Here is a 25,924-nt window from a genome sequence, read left to right on the forward strand (position 1 = left end):
GCGGCGGGCGAGGCTGCGCGCACCACGCATGCGTGGAGCGGACGGCCGTTAGGCGCTGTGAGGCGGTGAGGTGAGGCCGAGCCGGGCTGCGGGGTGAGGTCGGTCGGTTCGGGTCGGGTCGGAAGCGGGTTTGAGGGCTGGGGGAAGGGTTGGGGATGGCGGTGGAGGCTCTGGAGGCTCTGGGCTCGCTCCCGGCTCGGGGCCGCGCTGAGGGACGGCTGCGGCCTGCGAGCGGCCTCGCGTCTACCGCCGCTTACGGGCCTGGCCCTCACGCTGTGCTTCCCGCCCACACAGGACTATCCGCAGGCTGCCTTCATCTGTGAAGAACAATTCTCCGTGGTGCGGCCTCGAGAGAGGGAAGAAGCCGTGTACTATGAAAACGGTAGTGCTGTGTGCTGGGGTCCTGGGGGCTGCAAAAGCGCTGGTTTCGTGTCTGTGTTGTACAGGCAGCTCTCGGGGTGGAAGAATTGCAGAGGAACCCCGTGCTGAAGTTGGTGTCGTGGTTCTGCCTTTGTTGGAGTATCTTCTCCAACTGCCTGTGGTGCTCCATTGCTGTGTCAGGGCTCTGTGGTGACCACAGCAGTTCTCTGGCAGTCTAGCTTTATTTCTGTAAATGTGCAGAATCCCTTTTTTTTTTTTTTTTTTTTTTTAATTTAATATATATATATATATATATCTGTTAACCTACATAGGAGATACACACGCACCCACGTGCATGTGTATGTATATGTGCTTATTTCTGGGTTCAAAAACTTCAGGAGTTCCTTCCAAGTCCCTGCTCTTCCTGGAGCTCTGCTTGCTGGTTGTTTTGGGGTGGTTTGTAGCTCTTGTCTCATTTGCCTACAATAAGTGCCTGCTGAGTTTCTGCCACAAGTGGCCGTGGCTCTTAATGTGTCTGCTGAGATCCTCCTGGTTCTCCATTCCTTGCTTTTGTTGTCTTTGCATGTCCATCTGAAATCCTCACTGAGGTACGTTTCACTGTTTAAGGTGTAACAAACCTGCTGCAGAATCCTTTGTTACAAGTGCTGTGTTGTGTGTGTGATGGATTCTCAAGCGTATCCATCTTCTGGGCAAGGAAAAAGGGGTTTAGAGTGTAATTTCTATTTCCTATTCTTAAAAGTGATGATATTTTCATTTCCATTTTGAGTACCATGTGTAATGGTACACTTTTTGTTTTGGTGGGTGTTTTATGTAAAGGCATCCTTCCAAGAGCTTCCACTTCAGACTTTTTTTTCCAGTGTAAGAATGTGCAGTGCTTACATTGTTCTACAGCTTGGTGATGGTTCAGTTACTGACAAACACAGCACTGAAATTGTTGTGCAGAGCAGCTGATTCTTGTCACATTTCACCTTCTCGTTCTGTCTTGGATTTTGCTCCCAAAGGTCTAATCTCTCCTTTGAGTTTATACACAAGTTCAGATGTGATAACATTACAAAAAGTCACAGCTAATACACTTACTAAGCCTTTTCCTCAAAAAAGAAATATGCTGTTAATGCTTAGAAAGCATTTTAAAAGATTTTGGGGGCTTTGTTGCTGTACTTATAATGAACAGTTTCTTCATCCAGAGCATTTGTAAGCTCTTAACTGTCTTTCCAGCTGAAATTTGCCTGTAGCCTCAGCTCTCTTTTACTTATTTTTTTATGTATACCAACTAGTGCTGGTAACTGTTGGAGTAGTCATGCAGTTGTAGTTCTTGGAAGTCCAGCACAGTTGCATTGAATCAGGAATGCTTTTTGCTGGAGTTTTTCCTTGGATTTCTTTCTGCCCCCATTTTTTAAAGTAAAATCTTCAGCCTCAGAGTAACTTATAAGTACTCCTAGAAATATAACCATATAGGCAGCGTAATGAGGGGAAAGTGCATAACAGTATTGTTTATCTAAGCTTAGAGGTAAACAGAACAAAAAGTTTATGATAATTATTCCAGGCTGTATTGCTGTGTTTGGTATTTAAATTAAAAATTCTCTATGTGGGAAAGAGTTTAAGGTCTTGGGCTGCGAGAAGCAACTTCAGTGTGTTTGTCAGTTCTGCGTTCCAGCTCTGTGTGAAGGTTAGCAAGCTTTCTGGGTTTCCTTTAAATGAACCTTAAGGTGTGTCAGTTAGCCAGCCAACTCGCTGGGTTTATTTTCCTGTTGTGACTAAAATGACATCTGTGCTCTGTTGTCAGATGACAGGATCAAACGAGTTCAAACTCAATCAAACTCCAGATGATGGGATTTCATCGGTAAAGTTCAGTCCAAACACATCTCAGTTTCTGCTTGTTTCATCCTGGGACACCACTGTCCGTCTCTATGATGTTCCTGCCAACAGCATGAGACTCAAATATCAGCATTCAGGAGCTGTCCTTGACTGTGCTTTTTATGTAAGTGTGTGTGAGGTTTGTTTTTCAATTGTATTTCATGGGCTTACGGTGCACAAAGTACGTGAGAAATTGAAATTAAAGGGATAGTTCCTACCTGAAATGCAGGTGTCCAAGAGCATTGTACTTGTGCTTATTGTTCTTCCCATGAGCCTCTTTCTTGTCCTAAATCCATGTTTTTTGTGAAGGATGCAGGCACACACATAGCTTACTTCTGGCAGAAGTGGCAGAACAAGAATAAATTCAGCTGGTTTATACAGTTGTTTTTTTTTCCAGTGGTCAATTCTTTGCATGTTTCTTTCACAATGAATACCACAATCATTCACAATGGATACCCACAGCCAATTGTTTTTTTAGCCTTCTCTTACTGGGTTGTTTTAGAAAGACAGTGTTGCTCCACATGAACCATTGAAATATTCTGAAAGATTTTTTTAACTGGCTTTTATTTTTCTTATTATTTTGCTTATCATACGTGATATATGAAATACAGTGTTGCAAGTAATTGGTAGATTTTTTTTTTTTGCACTGCATTTTGACATGTCCTCCAGTGTCTGAACTTGATACGTTACCAAATGAATGCTTTAAGGATCAATTAAATCTTTAATTGTGCTTTTTCCACCTGCAATTCAGACTGTGGTTTAAAACACAGATTCTCACGCGGTTTCCAGTTTTCCCCAATCTCTTAAAAGCAGGTCTCTCTCTGTGCCTGGGAGACTGAAGTTTCCCTGCCTTCTGTACATCTATGCATGTCATGAGTGGATCTTTTTGCATTTATAGGACCCTACCCATGCCTGGAGTGGAGGATTAGATCAGCAGTTGAAAATGCACGATTTAAACACGGACCAAGGTAAGCACACTGAATTCTGGGACCACTCTCTTTGAAAGACCTGGCCTGAGCTTCAGGTTTAGATGCTTACAGCATTAGAATTTTTCCAGTTTTTCAGGAGGGGAATATTTGCTTTAAGCTGTAGCTCCTTAGTTTAAATTGGCACTATTGGCACCCAGGAATCATGCAGCCCTTTCTGGTCCCCTGGGGCACTGAACAAGGCAGTATTTCTTATTGCGCGATTAAAGATGTGCCAGGAGATTTCTAGCAGAAGGGCTGGATCCATTGCTGCTAAACTGAAAGCATTTCTGGTGACAGGTATTAACTGATGTGTTTTGCACGTGTATTTTTTTTTCCTTCTCTAATTTTAAGGTGAGAAGGGAGGGAAGCAGTGACATACCCATCTTTCTGATGGTTTAAACTTTGTCATGCGTATCTTTGGCAGTAAAACTGGTGGCCCTGAGAAGTACCACCTAGCAGCAGAGCAGGGCTTGGCGCTCTGCTGGGAAGTCTGGTATGTGCTTGTTAAGGCATCTTGAGTTCATTTTCTGTTGAGAATTGCCACTTTGTCTCATAGAGGGGAATTAGCTGAGCTGCTCTAAAACTGAGCGTGCTGTTTTCACAGGATCACAGAATTGTAGGGGTTGGAAGGGACCTCCAGAGATCATCGAGTCCAACCCCAATGTCAAAGCTTCTGAAGGCTTGTAATCTGGATATGTTTAAAATGGTCTTTCACAGATATGGCAAAACAGAAAACTTCTGCTTTGTCAGAGTTTTGCACCTCATAGTGTGTGTTACAGTGTGTTTGTATGACCATAATGTGTGTTTTTAAGTTCATTCACCACACTCTGACTGTTTGTGAAGCCCATACAGTTACATTTGGGTTTGCTTCTTTCCAGAAAACCTTGTTGGTGGCCATGATGCACCTATCAGATGTGTTGAGTATTGCCCAGAAGTGAATGTCATGGTGACTGGCAGCTGGGATCAGACAGTTAAACTGTGGGATCCCAGAACACCTTGCAATGCAGGAACCTTCTCTCAGCCAGAAAAGGTATGTGGTGGATCTGGGGTCCCAGGTAACATGTTAAATAATACAGCCAGGGAGTTGTACGTGTGGTTGGAGAGCTCATCCTGTATGATTGTGGTGACTTCAAAAGGTGACTTCTGATGCTTTTTAAGACACAAACGTTGTGTTTTAAAATAGCAATCAGAAAATGTTACGAATTTAGGTTGAGTCATCATGCTGTCATCAATAGGAGCATAACTTAATTCTTAGCAGTAGTGATGGCAAAAAATTGTCCTGTGTAAATCAAGCTTGAGGAGGCAAGTCCCAGCAAAAACAGTGTGTAAAATTGAGGTGGTCACTGATAATCCATGGTTTACTTTGCTAATTTTTGGCCTAATTGTTTCAATATATGCTGTTAGTGGTTTTCCTAGACATGAAGGTTTTTAGATAGCAAATCCTGGCGTTGGTAAGGTCTGATTGCTTTGAAACGTGCCCAGAAATAGAGTAAGAGGCCAATTTTCATTGCCTGAAATATTATTTCTTTTTGACTTGTGTAGAAAGGTCGAACAGAATTGCTTGCTTTGTAGTAACACCTAGTATTAGAAGAATGGCTAAACTGACCAAAATCCTCTGTGCTGAGACCAAGACAAGTAAACTAGAATGTAATTTCTTGAGTTTTTGCTAATACGTTTCATGGTTCGCTGATCTTTATGCCACTTAGAGTGGAATCATTGGAATGAATTACAGAAGACCAAATTATGCATGTGAATATTTTTTGCCTGTGCTCTTTTAAAAATGGCACTTAGCTGTGTCACAGTGTACGATCGAGTCATAGAAACCATCACTGCATTCCCCATGGCAGCTAAATAGCTGTTACTTCTGTCACAGTACAGCAGGACCTCCTTCTGACAAGGCCTTTGTTCAGAATGAAGTAATTGCATTATTTCTAGTTTTGATTTATAGTTGTATGTAGCATGTAAAGAACGATGATAAATTGCTGACAGGATATCATATAACAGACAGACAGTGAATCAAGCTGCTGATTGGTTCAGCAAGGTTCATTATGTCCTTTTCTTTAATACTGCCTTTGATAAATGTGTACATCTACTCAACTGCATGACAATGGTTTCGTTTGATTTATCATTGTGTGGTGCAGAAAGAATACTCACTATACAGGTGTGACATCAGTTTGTAGAGAAGATTTAAGGTGTTTAATGCTCTTATGCCTTCATTTCTACACGTGCACAAACATATGATGTTCAACACCTGCAGATCAGTTTAGCTTTAAGTCTTCTCCCTCTTGTATGTAAATGGGATTTGGCATGGGGATCATCAGATCTTATGTGAGCCTTTGTTGAGTCATCAGTCTTGAGAGGGAAATTGAATAATGGTGTTGTTTAAAGCAGAAATGCATGCCTAGAGAATGTAGGTTGGTTAAACAGACATAGGGTTTTGTATATGTGGAGCTGCGAGATAATTGATAGCTTCGTATTTTTTGTAATAAATTTCTTTTTGGAGGACAAGAGTTCTGCCAGAAGAAGTTGATGAGACAAGTTTATTTCAGTGTAGTCTTATTAGATCCAAGCAGCTGTGCTGTTTACAAACTTTATCAGAGAAGCAGAAAGGGAAGCTGTGTGCTTGAGTACAAGCACTTGTGCAGAGTAAATAGAGTCCTGCCAGGGCACCAGATCTCTCACACTTGCCTTTCCTCTTCTGGAGCATATTGGTAGCTGTATCAGCTCAGTGGCAGAGCAGCTGGAGGTAGTTGGATTCCATCTTGCTTGTGTAGCTACAGCTGGTGATTCATTTGGTAGGACAGAGCAGTTGACTAAGCAGGTGTTGTTCTCCTTTTGGCCCAGGTTAACTCCATTGATGAGTAGAAGTTGAACACAGAAGGATTGATACCTTTAGTATTGTTGTGAGAATTGTAAGAAACAAAAAGTAGAACTTCTGAGCCAGTTTTGGGAACAGTTACAATTCCAAGCTGTAGGCTTTTTCAATTAGTTTTACTGTAGTATTCAAAGTACTGTTTTTAATGAATTATTAGCACTTTATTTCCCTTCATTAACATGAAACACATGTTGACGTGTTGCTTCTAGACAGAGGAGAAACAAAATGAGCAGTGGCTTTGTGAGACTGAGCTGTGCAATGATGCCTGCACACTGGGTGATGCAAGCTGTGCATGCCAAGCAAAAATCAAATCCGTGCCCTCTTCCTCTGTTGCTTTGTTCATATTTCCTTCATGCTGTGTCCTATCATGCTTGAAATAATTTTTGAGGAAAACTTGAGTAATATTTATTTCCCTTTGGAATCATGCATCTATTTTTCTGTGCATGTGTATCATTTAGAATGTGAATTAATACTGAGGAAGGTTCTCTCCAGACTGCCAACACAGTGAGCGTTCTCGATATTTAGGATTTTACAAGTGCATATTTGTAGTGGAATTGTTTGGTTACTGCTGGTTTTTGTAAGTTAGCTTTATGTTTTCTGATGCTGCTTGGGCTTGGTTTTAAGGTATGTGCCAGGTAAGAGATGCTACATTGGTTTTTGGCCAGTAACCAACTGGATGCTCCTATTGTTTATCCCAAACCTGAGTTACAAATCGAAGCAGAAGGGAAATCTGGGGCTGCAGTCATAGTTACAGACTCTGCTTGTTGCAGGCTGCTGATACTTTCTTTCATGCAATGAACATCCAGACTGATATGTGTTTAACACCTGTGCTTCTTTTTGGAAGGTGTACACGCTGTCTGTGTCTGGAGACAGGCTGATTGTGGGCACTGCAGGTCGCAGGGTGCTGGTGTGGGATTTGCGCAACATGGGTTACGTTCAGCAGCGGAGGGAATCGAGCCTGAAATACCAGACCCGCTGTATCAGAGCATTTCCAAACAAACAGGTATGGGAACAATCTCAACGACTGCATTTCTGGTGGGTCTTCTGTAGGAAAAACAGCAGCTCGTACTTCAAGCTTTCTGCGTCTTGTTCCCATTTTAAAATATTTCTGGATTATGAAATTTGAGGACCATCTTCGGAGAAAGTAAATGATGTCGACTCCTTGTTCCAGGTTAACTCTTTTAATGAACAGCGTGGCTTTGGAGCTTTTGCCACTGACTCATCAGTTTCACTTTTTCTCAGTTTGTCTTCTTTTTTTTAATTTACGAATCACCTCTTTGCATATCAGCATCATAATACAGTAATAAATAAGTAAAAATCTCTGTGAAGCAGCAGTAGAAAAGATGAAGACAGGCTTGATGGTTTCCCAGCAGGCTTTATGCATTGTAACCCTGGATTCCTCAGCAGGCGGTGAAGAGGGGCAGGATTAAAACTGTAAGAATGTAAACTATGGTTTTCTTTTTAATTTTCCGAAGTCTTGACTGTGTCACTCACTAAAGAACCTACAGTTCGTTTCCTTGAGCAAATGTTACCATTTAGATGATCACAGAGCTGTTCCATGTAGGTTAACATAGTGTCTGTGGTGTTTCTGGCTCATTTTGAAGCAAAGCAACAATAGCTTTTGCTGGCAAAAGCAAGAACTGGTTTGGAATACAGTTTTTCAGCGTGCATGGAGGTGGTGCAGACACTGAAAGATCTTGCTCGTTCTTGAAGCGGCATGAATGCTTTTTTCCGCTTTCAATAAAACAAATTGATCTTCCTGATTATATTCCGGATTTTGAAGAACCTTGATATAGCTAGAGATCATTATAATCCTCTTTGGAAATGCTTTATGATGGGCTTAACTGGGAAGGTACAATAAAGCATCTCAAGTTGCTGTAAGTCAGGGCTGTAATGAGCTGGATAAGTGGACACCCCTTATAATCAATGCTGCTGAAAATGCTGTTTCAACTTGAAGGGTTTACTTGCTAGTAAACTGACTAATGAAACAAAGTAATCCTGTGAGTATTTGCTACATATGGGCCTTGGGGAATAAGTGTTCAAATGCTGGGAGGTGTAATGGCTTTTTTTTCCTCCAAATCAACTTGAATTTCCTCTCACAAAGATAATTAAAAGCCTCATTGTTAGCTTGAACTTTCGATGCAATGAAAATCTTTTGGAAAGCTTTATCTGAGTTGCTTCTTAAAGGCAGATTTTCCTGCTGATGCTGTAGATCAGTGGTAACGACTTTGCTGGTGCACAACCAGAGGCTGTTTACATTTACTTTAATTTAGAGGGGTATAAAGTAAGTTGTATGGCACTCTTCTCTCCACTTACAAACTTCTGAAATGCCTGTCTCCCATTCGTTGCTAGGGTTATGTTTTAAGTTCCATTGAAGGTCGTGTTGCAGTGGAGTATTTGGATCCGAGTCCTGAAATACAGAAGAAGAAATATGCATTCAAGTGTCATCGTTTGAAAGAGAACAACATTGAGCAGATTTATCCAGTTAATGCTATTTCTTTCCATAATGTCCACAACACGTTTGCTACAGGTAAACATTCATTTTTCTTGACGCCTGCATCGTTTTCTGTAGTTTGTGATTTGAACAGGTCAGCCTTTATTTCGTCCGCCCTTCATTTGTAAGTCTTTTACATTGTATTTCTTGTATTGCTTTTAAATTATTGGCTGCAGCAGGAGTTAATTCTCTTATCAGACATCAGGAAATACTCGGTGTGAATAATGCAGCTCTGTATAATCCTGTGTTTTGTCTGACAAACTCATTCCACGTAGCCACGCTCTTTAATCTACCTTTCCCGTCCTTCCCACTTCCCTGTAGCTGTTACCCTTCTCCCAGGTGTCACTTGCAGGCAATTTCTAAAACTTGTTTTCCAGGAGGTTCAGACGGGTTTGTAAATATCTGGGATCCGTTCAACAAAAAGCGGCTGTGTCAGTTCCACCGCTATCCCACCAGCATAGCATCACTTGCCTTCAGCAACGATGGAACCACCCTTGCAATAGCTTCTTCATATATGTATGAAATGGATGACATTGAACATCCTGAAGATGGTATCTATATTCGCCAAGTGACAGATGCAGAAACAAAACCTAAGTGAGTATGCATCGCTTGTGTGGGAGCCTTTCTGAGCGTTCATCCCAAGATTTTATTAATTTTCTTAAATTCATGAATAGCATTATTGATGCCAGTCGATAGTGCAGCTTGACAGTAGGGTTGGTTTTGATTTTATCTTGTTCACCCAAGCTTTCAATATCCGTAGGTTGATAGACGTCTGATGGATAAAATTGTGCCCAGTTGTTTAGCAGGAGAAGAATGTCAAACTCTTATCCTTTCTGAATAGGTGTTATTATATGAAGCTGTGGAGTTATTGCTAGCTCATTGCTTCAAGAATTAAGTGAGGAATTGAAGAATAATTCATTTGAGTAAATGTCACCGTGTTTGGATATTTAGAACTCAGAATTAATGAAATCTGTACACGCTCTGTGTGCACCCAGCTGGTACAGAAGGGAATGGGTGTATAGAATCCAGGGCTGGCTTTCTCAGTTGCTGTGTGTCGGACTTTGCAGCCCTCTGATAATGTGCTTTTCTGTCATTGTTGCTGTCAAAGTGGGGCAAACTGATTTATGGGATGAAAGATTTGTTAACCTTGTTTTGGTGTGAATGTTACATGAAAAAAAACTGCCACTGCGGTGCAGAATTGCACAGCTCTTCATTATGCCAACACAGGAGTAGTTGTTTTTATTTTCAAGTCCTTGTGGTTTGTCACTGTTTGTTTTTTTTTTCTTTTCTTACTCAAACTTTAACTGAGACGACCAGATATTTAGCATCACGGGGAGCTATGCAGATAAATAAGTGACCAAAATTCTTTATTTTTAAACCAACACCGTTCTTTCCTTCCCTTAAGTGACTTCTGCATTGCTTGGCAGCTGCCATTTCCTCACAGTGGAGATGCGAGGTGGAAGTTACAAAGCAATAAATGCATCATCTCTTATTTGGAGATGATTGTTTTAAAACAATCTTCTTACTCATGGGAAAAGAAAGATTTCAGTATTTATTTCTGTGGCTTCCTCGTTTATAAAAGTCCAAAGCTGATCTTTTTTCAGTTATATTAAAAGTTAAGTTGTGCTTGTTACGTGTGTTTGGGAGGAATTAAAGGGAAAAAAAAAAGAGGTGGTAAAAGACTACTTGCTGCAGTTGGTTTTGTAATTGCAAGAGCTGCTTTCAGTTATTCTCGTTCCTTGCTAGTTATGATTGCTGATTCTGTAGATGCTTCGTTCTGCCGTATGAGGAGGTTAATCTACAATTAAACAATATTTCCTCTTGGCCCTCCATTATTTTCTGAAACAGATGGTTCATCATTTCCTGGGCTGTTAAACACAGCAAGGTTAAGGTTAGACTCTTGGGAATCAGCTAGTTTTGAATCTTATTAGGCTGTAGAAGGAAAACTAATAAGAATACTCCTTAATATCATTTTGTGACTGTAAACAATTATTTATTAGCAAACAATTGATCCCAGAAGGGCAAATTGTTTGAGTCAGTAATGAGCTGAGAAAAGACAGAACATATCTGTGTATTTGGAAAATAATTGTAACGTAATTGCAATGCATTTAGACAGGCATCTTTTTGGACCTGTTTCTATCTTTAAATGAATTTCTGAAAACATTAACAAGGTTTATATGCTTTCCTGACGTTTATAAGTTGCTTGTGCCAGCCTTAGTGCACTAAGAATGATGCATATATTTCAGTGTTGCAGTAGTGTGAGTCATCTCTGTTGTAGTCTAAAAATAAATTGCTTGCTGCTAAAGCTGCTGGCCTTCTATGTTTTCGTAGTGATCTCTGTGCATTTCTGCATGGCCCATCTTTAAATGAAGCCGTGTGATATAAACTTAGCATCAGGCTTTTGATTGCTGAGTTATGTATTGTATTGGTACAAGTGAATGTGGTTTGTCTACACGTTTCTGCCCTTTAAAATATTGAGTGTTTGACCTGTTTATGATTACTGTAAAAAAATGCTTGCTGAAATGCAGTTTATTTATTTCAGGTCTACTTAGAGAAGAGATATCAGTGGAGGTCTGCAAGAGTTGCCCACCTGTTCCTAGCAAGACTAAGATGAAGTAATAGAAATGGGAAGAACAGCCCGTGTTCAGATGTTATTTTTACCCAAGAACTATTTCTTTGTATATTGTCCTGTGTCTTAATCCACTGTTACTTTTCTGCTTACATATGTCAGCACTATTGCTCAACCCCCCTGTAGGTAATTTTCTGTATATCTTTATAAACTTGCAACAATTTTGTAGTATTGTTCATTATGGAATGGTCTCATAAGTGTTCAATAAATATCTGTAGATTTTTGAAAATACTTTGTGTAACAGTCTTTTTTGAGGCATACGTGAAGACTGAAGCTTTAACCTACCTGAATTAATTCTTGAGTTCCAGTGGTTGGATTCATGCTGTATTTCCTGCTTCTGTTCTGAGATATCAATGCCTGTCCAGTCAGTGGGAGTGCTGTATTACCCCTAAGAAAACAAACTTGCCAACAACAGAAATGGTAACAAATCATTCCAGAGAAGGTGGAAGTGGAGAAGAAGCTGGACTCTGCGGGGAGCTAACAAACTTGAGCTGTTATCAGGTAGAGATGGTGGCTTTTGTTTTTTTGCTTTGAGAGTTAATGGCTACACAATGTTGGTCAAAAGTTGATCTTCTGCTGTCAGTTTAGGAAGTGATAACACTTCCTTTTTGAAAAAGAACAATATTTTTATTGGCTTTTTGAGAGGAAGTGGATGATAATTTGGGACTGGACCCTAAATATGGGAACTGAAGGCTTCTGAGAGCAGAATACCTAGTCTGAGAGATGGCTGAATGTTGAGATAACAGACTTTGTTATTAGGTCTGCCCAAACTGTTAAGTGTTCCAGAGCACAATGTATATCTGTGTGCAAATATAAAAACATGCATCTTTGCAGAGCAAACGTAGGCAGTATCTCTTCTTCAATTTCTTCTCAACCAAGAGAGTGTTATGTTGCAAAATACAGGATTGAGCCCATAGATTTTTTTTTTTGTTGTTACTTAAAAGTACAACACCGACATTGAGGAAAAGAGACCCAAAATGGGGATGATAGAACAGGCTGAGAATAATGAAAAGGTAGGTTTTATGTGAAGAAAGAGATTTGTGAAATGAAGAGAGCATAGAGTGGGAATGTACAGAGGTATAAGTGTTAAGTGTAGGAAGCTAAGGGAAGTAACAGGTGGAGGAAGTAGGGGAGGACAGGAGAGGAATGAGGGGCATTGAAAATGGCTTGGCTAATACCACAGAGATGTAACCTGTGCGGTTTTCTAATGGTAAATATGAAGAAAAAGCCAAAGTTTGAGTAGTGGTGGACTAAGATCTGCACGCTTACAAAGCAAACAAAGGTGGTCACAAAACGTAGGAGAGAGATTGGACTTAATTATATTATGGGTTATAAATGGTTAAGAAATTTCTGTGGTGCGTTGGTATTTTATGTAGATGCAGCCTGTAGAAGGCAGCACAGCAGCCTGGAGTAACGGCGGAGAGGAGAAATGTGGGTTGGTCAGTGACACAGCTGTTTCTGTTAGGTATAAATATATGGTTGTTTCTTGGTGTGCATGAGATGAATCTTCCTTTTAAGCTGTCTTCTAGAAACACAGCTCAAGGCAAAGGCTGACAATGCAGAGAAGTCGTGGCACAAACCTTTAGAGATCTACATGGCAAGCAGCTGAACAGAGAGGATATGTGACTCTTAGAGGAGTTGAGATCTAGAAATGCTCCTGAAATCGTTGCTTTTTGTAGGGCAGAGGGCTGTGTAGAAAGACATGGAGTCATAGCTGTCATTCTAATAGAGCCATCAATCGTTGACTGCTTGCAGGAGAAAACATCATGGCTTGGCTTTCACAGGAGCCTCATAACACTGGGATTAGGAGCCAGGTGGCATCTGTGCCCTGAGTGTCACAGAGCTTTGCTGGTAAGCATGCTTTATTGGCCACTACTTGAAGATAATCAGTGTATGGCTTACTACATAGAGCTCTGTAGCTCTGCCACATCTCAGATGTGATGTGTTTTGCTGCTGCTGCAATTGTGTAATTAAAAAAAAAAAAGTGTCCTTAAGACGTGCATTTTCCAAAGCAAAACCGGTGCCTGCACTGATCTTAAATATCTGAACACACAGATTTGAGTGGTGCCATTGAGAATGACCTTTGCAGATCAGTGTAGGCATTGCTAGCTCCATCCTGTGTGGCTGTCTCCCACTTCTATGAGGAGCCAGCAGTTTTATTGCCTCGAGAAAACATCAGGTTTTCTTTAGTTGCAGTCCCTTGGTCACTCAGTTCAGCAGTAATTCAGTTGGGCTGTTTCTATCTTAACAGATGCACCGTTTCGGGCCATCTACTGTTGGATGCTTTTGCAAATGTTGGCCTAAATGACACGTCCACCATCAGTGATTGGTATTAGCAGCCTGGAGCAGAAGCTGCTTCTTTTGACTAGCAGGCATCTGTTCTGGTGATTACACCATTAGCTGCTTTTATGTTGTTTAGTATAATCATAACCACGACTGGTCATTTTTTAGTCAATATGCAACTGATACGACTTCTTGTACTCCCGCAAGGTGGCATTGGTTCTGAACCACAGTAAGGTTCTTTGAAACAGTGTTGAAGTGATGCTTCATAATACATTCAGCTATGCAGAATTTAGAAATGTAAAGTCAAGCAGAGGATTCGCCCAGTTACCCATAACTAAGATGCTAAAGACTCTTCCTGTGAAATCCCTTGTTCGTTAAAGCTGGTGTGTGACACTTTTTGATTGTATCATATATTTTCCTATAGATAAAAAAAAAAAAAGTGAGTGTGCTAAGGCATGGTAGCAACGCAGAGGATGTAATAGGTCTTCAGAGTCCTCTGTGATTACCTGCAAAGTGGAAGGGAATAAACGGTTCTCCCTGTCCACCGGGGCTGGGACGAGGCATAATGAGCTCAAATTGCAGCAGAGATTAGTCTAGACGTTAGGAAAAACTTGCTAAGTGTAAGGATGGTTAAGCCTGGGAGTAAATTGCTGGAGTAAGAGGCAGAATCTCCATCCGAGGAATGTTTCAAGCCTCTGCCAGGGATGGTGGAGCTGTAACTGGTTCCGTTTCGGGCCATGAGAGAGAAGCAAGTGCTGGCCGTTGTATTGCTGAATTTGTTTCCAATCATTCATCCTCCTGGCATTGGTCTTGCCCCCACAAACCAGCATTCTTTGTTCCCGTTCTTTTTAAACTTAAACTTCTTACCTATTAAATGGGCTTTTATTTTCCTCCATGACCCAAAATGCCATCAGTGACAAAACCCAGTGTCAGCCTTGCACTGCCTTGCTCAGCAGTGTCTGCCAACTGGACTTGCTCAGCTGAGAAAGGCAATAGCACTCCTTAAGGTAAAAGAATATGTTTGTAAGCATTCCTGACTTCTTAACTGGGTTAATAAAGTTAATAAAACTGCTTTATTCTCACTGGCTGTATAAATACTTCATTTACAGAAAATTTGTGCCAATCTCATGATAATCACAGCCTTAAAGTTATGGCTGGGGTCACCATCAGCTGTGCTGGAACAACCCCTGGATCAGCAGATGATGCAGCTCGGCAAGCAGCCTCTGTTACAGAAAATCACTATATTCTTTTCTGATAGAGTAAGGTAGCACCAGGTAAAGCTAAAGCCGTAACTTATTAGTTTATGCCAAAGTGTTCCTAATAATTAACTAAGCACGGGTTGATTTTCCTTGCTTATATTACTGCATAATGCTGCAGTTCTGCAGTGACAACAGTGCAGCACTCAGTGATTGCCTTGTTTTCAGAGCCGCATGGATGCATTGTAAGAAATGATCCTGGCTGGAGAATTTGCTCTCGGAATAGATAAGGCAGTCAAAGGTACAGAGAGAAGAAACGTTCTTGATATTCTCATTCCAGAGATGTCCACAGAGACAAAGAACAAGGAAGTGAATTTCCACGTCGCAGGGTAAAGGCAGGACTCGAGCAGAGATTTCTTGAATCCTAGCTCATGTAATTGGTTTCATTTTTTTTTCTTGGTGCTGTAGACTTACTGCAGGGAGTTATTTTAGCTAATCTTTTTATTTCTGTGATGTAATTCTTTGGTCAATTGAACAAATGTTGCTTCCCCTATGTTGGTTAATGAGGCCGAATTGTTAAAGGAGGCTTAAGATCCCCAGAGGAATCTTCTTAAATGCATTTTTTTTTCTTATGCAGAAATACATTAATACCAATGTGCTGATATATAATAATGCAAAGTGATGTAGAAAGAGGCCAATAGAATGCAGAGATTTGCCTTGCTTGTTACTTGAGTGGAGGATAGTTGCAACAGATTGGAGGCAGGTAGGAGATGTAAGCATCCTCTGCGTCGTCGACTGATAGCATAAACTGTGAGATGGTACAACTGTGACATTTTTTGACGGCGTAACTTTGGCTTTATCTCTTCCGTATGTTTTGCATTAAGATAGCTTTGTTTTTCATGCCAAGACTTTCTTTACGTCATGGCCTACAGCGACGCAGGGCTGAGAGGGGGGTAAGTGCCCTGCTTCTGCCAGAGGTCATTAATTTCTGCTAATGAGAGTTTGAAGGAAACGTGGTGAGAAGTAGGTAAACCTCTCAACAGGAAGATCTGGCCTTTTGTGCACACGGTCGGATTCCACAGATCAAATGATGGGAGCATATCTGGGGAGATGCATTGCCCATTCCTGTTCAAAATATTTGTTTTCAAGATCACGGTGCTCGGTTTGAAACAAAAGCATGGCTTGAAGTCCTTGAATTGTTCCCTTGGTTATAATGGAGCTGCTGCTCTTTCTCTGTCATCTGCAATCCTCAAATGCTTTTAATCAAATCCTCAGTATTTAAATTATTAAACATCTTTTTGGGATTACATTTTTTATTCCTAATTATACGCAAAAGATATATATCATGAAATATGTAGCATGTAATTGTGATTAAAGCGTACAGCCTCCCAAAAGATGGGTCTAACAGTTTTATGCATTCAGAATTTAATTAGGCAGATAATGGGGTTACAATGGAGATTTTTAAGGATGGGGTAGAGAAGGAAGTTTTTGGAATTGAACTTCTTGATGGAGATGCAAATCAATATGAGGCTACAAATGCAGATATAAATTGTAGGTTTTTTTTTCCTGATCTCCATTTCTTCTCTTCCTCCTTTACGTCTTGTAGTGCTGCCAAGATTGTCCGTACTTACAATTTGTCTGAAAGGTGAAGAATTAAGTTAGTGTTATGTAGTTGGATTTTGCATTTATTTGTACGATCATAAAATCACAGAATGGGTTGGAAAGGTTCTTAAAGCTCCTCCAGTTCCCACCCCATGCCATGGGCAGGGACACCTCCCAGCAGACCAGGTTGCCTAAAGCCATGGACACCTGAAAAATGGAGTTTAGATTGAAGTTCTCCACAAACAGGAGGGAGATTTTTCCCAGTTCGATTCCTTGGACCTTCCATAGGGGAAACAAAAGGAAACCTGCCTGCTCTCGTGAGACTCAGGAATCTGATATCTTTGAGACAGTGCTCCTGCAGCCAACCTGGATGTAATTGGTCAATCAGTCCCGAAGTTATTAGAGGGACGAGAGGAGAAGGGGACGGCTGGGCAGATGCAGGCAGTTTCATTGCATGAATCTCATTTCCTTAGGAAACCAGAATAAAAAAATCAATTAAGGTTAAGACCTTCCAGTTCCCTTCTTCAATTACTTTGCGAGGACAATGCCTTTTGCTGAAGTACCCATTATATAAAAAATCTGGATCAATACAGCACTGGGAGAAACCCATTTTGGCAGATATTTGCAAGTGGTACAGTGTAGAAATCTGGCTTTTTGGCAAACAGAAGGTGCACAGCTTCTGATGGAATCAAGGCCTCATCAGCTGCTTTGATATGGGACCAAACTGCCAGTACTCGACCTCCTTATCCCAGGAGCTCCAGAGTACAGATGCCCAACGAGTGCCGAGGACCACATTCCCCATTGCTCTGGTCTGCACGATGTTTAAATAGTGATGATATTGCAGGTGATTTAGGGATGCAGCTCAAGAGTCTCCATTGGCCCTTCCATGCCAAACCTCCCATTTCAGGGTCTGATATGGTAGCCCTGCCTCAGTGCTGGCATGGTGCTGGGCTCTGTGGGCCTTCTGCTGCTCTTCTCAACCAGCTCCTTCCCTTCTGCCATCAGCAATGAGCTAGCTTACCCAATGGAGGTGGCAAGATTCAGCACTTCTAGGATTCTGATTACTTCTCCTTCCCCTTATTCCAGTTTGTGGTCTGTTAGCACCTTGGGCTGCTGTGGGTTGGTTTACAGGAAAGAAACAGCCATTCTTCTTTGCCTAGAATCTCTACTGTGAGGTTTGTACGGAGACAAGGAAACAAAGGATGGGAACAGACAGAGGAGGTGTACGTGATGCAGATGGTGAATCATTTGTATCCCTTTGGTTCTTGTTTCACTCCTATGCATCTTCCATTTTTCTGTTCTATGGAATAATAGATGTGGCTTTTCCTCTGTCTCATCTTGAAGAGATTTCGGTGTGGTGTATGACCTCAAGACAGTCCCTCTGACTAAAACCAGTGAGGAGAACCTTGTTTTTTCTGGCACCGGGTCAACATGGCAGCAAATAATACTTTCTAGGTTTTATTTTCTTCCTGAAGGCATCAGAATCGCCTGTACAGGCAGAGATGATATATCTAGAACAGAAATGATGTTTTATGCAGTTTGTGTGTACTGCATTGGCGTGGCTGTTATTAATCCCCCAAAAACTCTTTGCTATTAGAAAAAAACTGCATTGCAGGACAGCAAGCATCGATAGGCAGGAGTGCATCTTTTCTTTTTTTAACTGGCTCTAATGTGGCAGCCTTTCATCCCTCTGTATAAGATTTACCTTTAACCTAGAATCTTTCACCCGTTATCTATAATGTATAATTATAAATACATTGTAGTCTTGAGTAAGTACAATTAAAAAGGGTAATTCGTTCCCCTCCCTCTCTCCCATCCTCCCACCCAAGTCCTTAGGTTTAATTTTCATGATTATGTTAGATTATGAGTCATTTTAAATCATGGTATCCAGTAGAGACTACTCCTACTCTGCAGCTTTTTTCAACAGTTGTTTATGGTAGTTTCAGCCTCTTTCTGCCTCTCTGAGGCTCTTTATTTTTAAAGCAAGGCAGACAAGGCCTAAAATTATTCCATTAAAGAGGTGCAATTTTTGTAATGGGACTTAGAGTGCTCTGCAGAAGTGCAGGCAAGTTTCTTCAATATCCTGAGCATTATTCGCTCATTTAGTTAAATGATGTTTCTAATTCCCTGGTAATTACATGTAATGAGGCACTCTTTCTCTTCTTGATGAGACTTTAGCTTAATATGAGATGTCGTATTTTTTTCTTTTTTTTCTTTTTCTTTTTCTTTTTTTTTTTTTTTTTTAGGGATAATTACCCTTCCCAGGAAAAGCAGGGGGTTTGTTGTGCAGAATATATAGCAAATTATTTTATTTCCTGCCATCTTGACTGCCAGTAAATTATAAAATTAAGTTTCAGTGGAGCATTAGCACCATTTTGGAAAGGCTTGAGATTTTTTTTTCCTTATTCATGTATTGATGTCCTTTGGGACTGTTGAGCTATTATTCATAGAATAGATGTTTTTCTGCCAATTCCTAGCATTAGACAGTATTGAAGCAGCAACATAGGTTTATTTATTTATTTTTCCTGGATAATATCCAGCACAGAATGGTCTTGTTAGTTGCTTTTTGTATCAAGTAATTATCTTTATAAAGTTTTATTAATGCTCCACCATTGGTGACTAATTGCATTTCTTTTTATGCGTGTCATAACAGTATGAAATGCCGTGGGGGGTTTTGTTTTCTGTTCTGGAGGGCTGTTCTTAAGTTTCTTATATTGGGATAGCATTTAGGCTGCTGGAATGAATGGAAAGATGTAGGATGCATAAAATAAGCAGTAACACAAATTTTAATTAAAAAAAAAAAATCAATGGTAATTTTGATTACTCTGTACTTCCTATTTTTTTCAGTCATTTTTTTCCTGTTCCTCATAAGGTGATTCCTGTCTGCTTTTTTTTTTTTTTTTTTTTTAAATTAGAAATGCTGTAAAATTATGAATGGAATAGCATCTGGGGATAGCAGTGTCTAAGGGACAAGCTCAGGTTCAGGAGTGGAACGGCCATTAAAAAAAAACAAGCAGCATTTAGTTGTTTAATTCCAATGGAAAATCCATGGCTGGATTTATCTCACTTGCCTCTGGCTATCTAAAAGTGAGGTTTTTAGCCTAAATTTGGAAGCCGCCGAGGATCCTCTACTTCCAATTCAGTGAAGTTGTCTGGGAAGACTTGTCCTGCTCATCTTGCAGCACACTCATAAGAGAAAACCATGTGGGAACCTTCATCTGTAGGATGAGGGATGTTCCTACATGTAAGCATATTGTGTGTATGCTCTGAAGTCACAGAATCACAGAATGGCCTGGGTTGGAAGGAACCTCAACGACTGTGAATCTCCAACCCCTCTGCCACATGCAGGGCCACCAATCTCCCCATTTAATACCAGCCCAGGCTGCCCAGGGCCCCAAATAACCTGGCCCCTCCAGAGATGGGGCATCCACAGCCTCTCTGGGTAATGAGAAAGTCTCATTAGACTCAAGTCAATGAGTCTAATTACACACTTGAAAATATATTCATTGAAGGGTTTTTTTTATGGTCAGCATCAGAATCCATAGTGACTGAAGGATTAAGTCTTGAAAATGGTGGGTGGTATCCAAAAGTGTGCCTCTTTTTTTTTTTTTTTCTGAGAAGCCACGATGCAGCGAAATTCTAAATATAAAGGCCCATCTTTTTGATAAAACCAAGATTTTGAGAGGCTAAAGTGCAATCAGCGGTAGAAAATAAATGTCATAAATAACTTTTTGATCCCAAATACTGTGACCCCAATTCTATAGAAAGGAGCTGGAAAAAATGTGACTGCATCTCACTCTTTATTTCATCTTAAGCAATTTGACATCAATCAAATGACTATAGAGGCAAAGGCATGAACGTTTATTTCCCAGCCCACAGGATTGCTGTCAAATTGCAATTTTCAAAATTGAAAGAGTTGTTAAGCTAGATTTTCTCCATTTTCTTCCTACTTCTTTCCCTCAAACTTTCAAAAAATGTGCCTCTCAATTTTGCAGTGTTCTGTTCTACGATGTGTGGAGAAATTAAAGAAGCTCCTGAAAAGATCCTTTACAAAGCCGTGGTAAAATCTCCTTTTTTTTTTTAATGCTGTTTGCAACTCAGTCTATGATCAGCAGAATGAGTGCACCAGTGAATAATGAACAAATAAAATAAATGAGAATGTTAAGATACCACCCTAATGAAGTTGATAAAAGCAACAAGCCTGTCGCATCCATGCTATCAAAGAATCCTAGAATGGCTTGGTTTGGAAGGGACGTCAAAGATCAGCCTGTTCCAGCTGGGGTGCCAATCATTACATCAGGAACCAGCTCAGGGTGCCCAGGGTGCCATACAACCTGGATGCGAGCAGCTCCAGGAATGGGGCACCCACGACTTCTTCATGAGATGTATGGCTGGCTGGCTGTGACTGGCTACATCTATGCTGCCAGAGCTCAAAGCAGGTCCTCATCCTCATCCCTGCTAAGCAGAACACATGCTGCCCGCTGGTTGTATTTTATGGATGTTACACGGTGAGTAAAAACTCCACAGCTTTACTGGGGAATCAGAGAATGTATTCATTAAGGGTCTATTGCACTTCAACAATGGGGAAACCACAACCTTAAATACAGAGCTTCCAGGAGAAATGTTTCAGTGTACAAAATGAGATTTCGCAGACTCTGTCTGTTTACTGTTGCTTGTGAGGACAGAGTTTGGGATGCCCAGGTGGAGACGTGCCCTTGTGGCAGGGATTGCTCTTTCTGTTCTGCCTCAGAAGCAGCGCTCTGAGAAACTGCACACCACCTTTTTGCCTAAGGTGCTTAACTGTGAGCACTATTTCTGAAGAATGCAACCTGTTTCTCAAGTCCTGACTATGTTATAGGGTACCTATGTTCAACGGGTGCTTTGCTTTCCTTCATCTCCCAAAACTAGGCAGTTTTCTTCTGCAGCAATAGAAAGTGTGTCTAGCCAGAGAGAATGGAGACTCCTGAGAAGTGCAGGACTCCATGGGACAGCTATCATTTCAGGCATCCTTGAGGGAGTTCATAAGTGCCTGATGGCCAATCCAGAGAATTTGGACATTCTGAGGTTGTCTTTGCAGCTTTCTCTGCTTAGCATTCCCCATCACAGGAATTCTGAAGGATTACAGCATGGACGTCACCATAGCTGTTGTTTAGTTGACAGATGAGAGCATAAATCCCAGCAACCACACGATGGTTGTGCATGTAGGCACTCTGTGATGTAGCAGGGCAGAGGAAAAGGAGTAAAAGTGAGTTAGTCTGGGTTGGGGTTGATAAAGAACCTGATTTGCTGTTTTTCAAACACCAGTTTTCCTGAATTTTAGTGCTTAGGAATTCCATTTTTATCTGCATCTCAGTAACCTCTTATTTTCTCCAGGAATTTCTGTCTCTAATGAAGGGACAGAAGAAAAAGGAGTAGTGAATGGAAACCCTAGATGACATCAGTCGAGTATATATGCTCACATTGTTTCAGATGGTAACTTGTTGGGAAGCTTCAGTTTAAAAGACAGAAAAATCTTGGTAGTTTGTGGTTTGTGTTGACAGGTGTCACCAAGGTAAGCTTGCCGTGCTTGTCAGCATTTAGGTATTCAGATATGTAAGAACAGCAGTTCAGAACAGTACAGTGCTGGAGAATTGTTTGCTGTTCTTGTGAGGAAATGGTGAGCAGACAGCCAGAGTGATTGCTCCTCGTTCCTGCCAGATGTGATGCGAGGAGCAGCTGCCTGCAGCAGGGTCCACCCTTTGGGGTGGCGTGAGCAAACAGCAGCACTGCTCCAGGGTGAGCCGTGCAGCCTCAGCCTCATGCTAGGACTGTTATGAATACTGGAACAAGAGCTGACTGCAGCCACTGAGTGGGCACACACCCAAGCCATGTAGTTGGGTGTAACCCTTACGAAGGATTGACTTGGGTCATGGTGCGATACAAGTAGAAAATAATTCCTTACTCTTCTTGAGAACTTTATAGATTGCAGTGGATTTCAGAATGCATTCTGTGAATTGGATTTTATACTTATAGCATGCCCATAATGTGACTCTGGGAAACCAGCAGGTTGCATGCAGGTGGGCAAAAGTCTTGGAGTTATCTGGAAGGCAGGAGAAAGGCAGATCTTGCTGGATTTTGCCTTGCTGCAGTGCGTGGTCCAACAGCTTCGGAGTCTGTTTGAAGAGAGGATGGCACCCATAGTGGCACTGGGCACTGCAAAGACACCTGTGGCTCTGGGCAGCCTGGTCTGATGGTTGGCGACCCTGCACATAGCAGGGAGGTTGAAACTAGATGATCAGAATGTTCCTTTTCAACCCGGGCCATTCTATGATTCTATGACTGTCTCCTGAAACTGGACTAACTCCAACACCCCTTTCACAGGGCTAATTAGGAGCCATCAGATTAAACTCATTGCTCCTCATTAACTTGACATTACTCTAAGCCAATGGCCAGTAGGCAGGAACCTGTTAGTAAATCGAGGCAGTAACCATTTGTTGACATTTCTGTCTATGTAGCCCCAGACGTCCGCCGTTATCCTGATGGCAGTGTGGCTCTTTGTCATATGCACTTACACCAGTGCAGATTAGGATATTCAGTTCGGATTGTTACAAATGCCTTTATCCGTTCCCATTGACATTTTAAACAAACGGTGATATATTTAGTGCAATAATTACAGTTATTTGATTACCTTTCTTTTAGCCTGAAGTAGAAGGCGACTGACAGATGTGAATACCTCTGAGACCAATACTCCGTAATAAACTAACAGTATTTATTACAAGATGCATTTTATTAATAGGAATTGGCAGTAATTAATTCGCTAAAGTTGATGTTACTAATAATTACATGTAATTCATGAAATATTTATGAAAGAAAACTGTGTATAAAAATGATACAAAGGTCATTTAGCTAATCAGTTAATAAATATCGCCAGCATTTCTAGGGAATCTCTTTAATTCTGAATAGTTTCAGAGTTTCCTTAGTAAAATAATTTTCAAAGCATTTTTCTCTTCGTACATGGCATCTGACGTGGAAGCTAACATTTCTGGTTATTGTTTTGAGCCAACGTATGTACTGTTTCCTTTGCTAATTCACTTTGTTCCCTTTCCTTGTTCATAGTGGAAGATCCTAATTAGAGATAGCTCTATCTCAATCTAATTTAGGTTATCAGGGAGTTGCGGTGTCTCCCAGCTTGAGAATATATGAATATATCTTTGTCTTTTTAACTTGACTCCACTGGCTTTTCTTGGAATCAAATAACCATCACCCAAATTAATAGCTGACATCTGAACTGAAAAAAATCTTAGTGTCGTTTCTGCTCACGTTGAATTCAGTGGCAGAAGCTTCCATTGACCTGATGAAGTGCAGGATCAGACCCCAGACCCACTGCCGTGTTTTGAGCAGTGACACTGCAGTGGCTCATGGTAGACTTTGTTGTAGGACATGCTGGTGGTATCTGTGGAGTAAGGTGCAGAATGAGGTCATCTTGGTGAGGCCATCCTTGTAGCGTACAGAACTACGCAGAACTTTGTGCCGTTTTGAATTGAGCCAAATGATTTATGTTTGGTTAGTGCCAGTCTTTCAGCGGCATTCAGATGTGGTTTGGAATGCCAAGAGCTGGGCATCCTTTCTTCAGGTGCCCCAGCATCTAACCATGCTCACCTTCCAAGCGTGGATGCATCTGATTACAGATTCCTGCAGCAGGCCTTTCTGAAACATAAATTATTAGCCTCGACAAAGAGTTTGCTGTGCACAATTCCATGTTGTCTTCTAAAACAGGGCAGACCTAGTGATCTAATATTGCACTTTTCCATGAGCCTGTGAGCATCACCTTTGCACTTTCCTCATTCTGGCATTGCTTTGTGCTCAATCACAAAGCAGAATTCAACACTCAGCCTTTTGGCAGAGATGGGAATTGCTCAGGGACTTCGGGGATTGAGAGATGAGGAGGAGGAAGAGAGTGCGTCATGCTCACCGTGTTCAGCTTGGAGTGCTGACTGGGGGTGATGTCACTTCTGCTCACTGTTTTGCTGGGGGAGAATGGCCCCATTGTGGCTCCAAGCCACAGGGCTGCCCTAAATCAGAACAGGGCTGGCCCCTGTTCCAAAGTCTTGAATAGGTTTTCTCTGGCTCAGTGCTGCTTTAGACATCGTTTTAGCGTTGGCTGTTAAAGGCAAACCTGTTTCTTTTGTGAGTCATTCACAGCAACACCATTTACCTAGGATTTTCCCTGTATTAAGAATTTGTCTTCAAGGGCCATTGTGTACGATGATGTCTTTTGAGGTTGCCTACATGCTGATAACCCAACCATACATAGATCAACGTCTATGATCAACTCGTAAACTGAATTACAGATCTGCAACCGGTCTGGATCTGAATGTTCTATCCAATGTCTTATGTCTTAGTCAGTTTTTGTGGACTAACTTTATAAAATAAATCTTCTCTTAAGAACAATTTTATTTTGTAGTAACATCGAATGTAGACAATTTTATTACATTACACAATAAAATAAATCTGGGTAAGCCATACAGTCCTGAATGGCTAATGAGCATTGAATCAGAAATGATTCTGGCCGCTGTTTGTTTTGAGCACAAATCATGCCCAATAGAAGTTGAAAAAGTTCAGCTCCACAGGACAGGACAGACCTTTGCATTTTCTGCCAGTGGGGGCTAGAACACATGGTGTGCTGTGCAGAGGTCATTTGTTTATATGCAAATGTGTTTCTGTGCTACTTTTCATAATGCAGCAGAGATGGTGCTGTGCCCTCTGCTCTGTGTGCTTGCGGGTGAAATTGTCTTGCAATGCTTTTTCTTCAGATGGTTATCTTAGGGAATTTTTTTCTGGAGAAAGAGCTGGTGCACAAGAACATTTTTGCATCTTTCTACGAGTCCGTGTGAGCAGCAATGCAGAGATGTGTTGGCAGGGTCCAGCCCCATTCCCAACTTCTGCTTTCACCCAGATATAATATAGAAATCTATTACATAAATACTTAGTTTGGCAGGTTCCTGATGGAGCTGATGCTCTACAGGGCTCTGCTGGCTGGTGCTCACATCTCCAGCTATTGGCAGAAGGGAGTTAGAGACCTTGGCTGGTCAGACTCAGAACCTTCCAATTTCCTTGCTTATCTGATACCCCTGTATCAGCACATAATATAGAGTATGCCAATAGAATACACTGATAATCTCAGGTCTACTGAGACAGCCGTATCTGTCTCTTATTCCCCCCCCCCCAGTAAATCCTGCTTGGCTCATCTATGAATGGCAAGGTTTGGTCTCGCATTATTACATAGCCTAATTGAATAGGAAAATAATTTTCTGAGATGATTTGAATTGCTTCCTTGGAAAACAAAAATGAAAGAGCTCTTGTTATTTTCAACTAATAAACAGACTCTCAGGAAGAAAAAGCTTCAGCAGTAGCCAGAAGACACACAGCAAAACAAAATAAGGGAAATATGCACAGAAGGGTCTGCTGCACAGAATATGTACAAATCCAGAGTGCCTCTTCCTGCCATGTAAACCATTTTAGCCTTTACTTCAGTTACAAACAGTCTTCCTGATGGGCAATCGCCTTGTAAAAAACGGAGCAATTTTGAATTGCCTCGAATAAGCTTCCTAACAGGCAACTGGTTCTGATGGAACAATTTTAAACTCTCTGTCTCCTTATCTT

The 25,924-nt window shown here is 41.2% G+C and overlaps 1 protein-coding gene across 1 annotated transcript; it reads left to right on the top strand.

Annotated features, from left to right (window-relative positions):
- Positions 1-2,164: 2,164 nt before the first annotated feature.
- Positions 2,165-9,170, top strand: BUB3 (BUB3 mitotic checkpoint protein; the record flags this gene model as incomplete). The annotated part of the gene is made up of 6 exons (XM_079535753.1): positions 2,165-2,359; positions 3,134-3,203; positions 4,082-4,233; positions 6,923-7,081; positions 8,431-8,608; positions 8,950-9,170. 6 exons carry the CDS (start codon positions 2,165-2,167, stop codon positions 9,168-9,170), a joined length of 975 nt encoding a protein of 324 aa, XP_079391879.1.
- Positions 9,171-25,924: the final 16,754 nt, after the last annotated feature.

Source organism: Tetrao urogallus (genome assembly GCF_951394365.1).
Source record: "Tetrao urogallus genome assembly, chromosome: 5".
Classification (NCBI taxonomy): Eukaryota; Metazoa; Chordata; class Aves; order Galliformes; family Phasianidae; genus Tetrao; species Tetrao urogallus.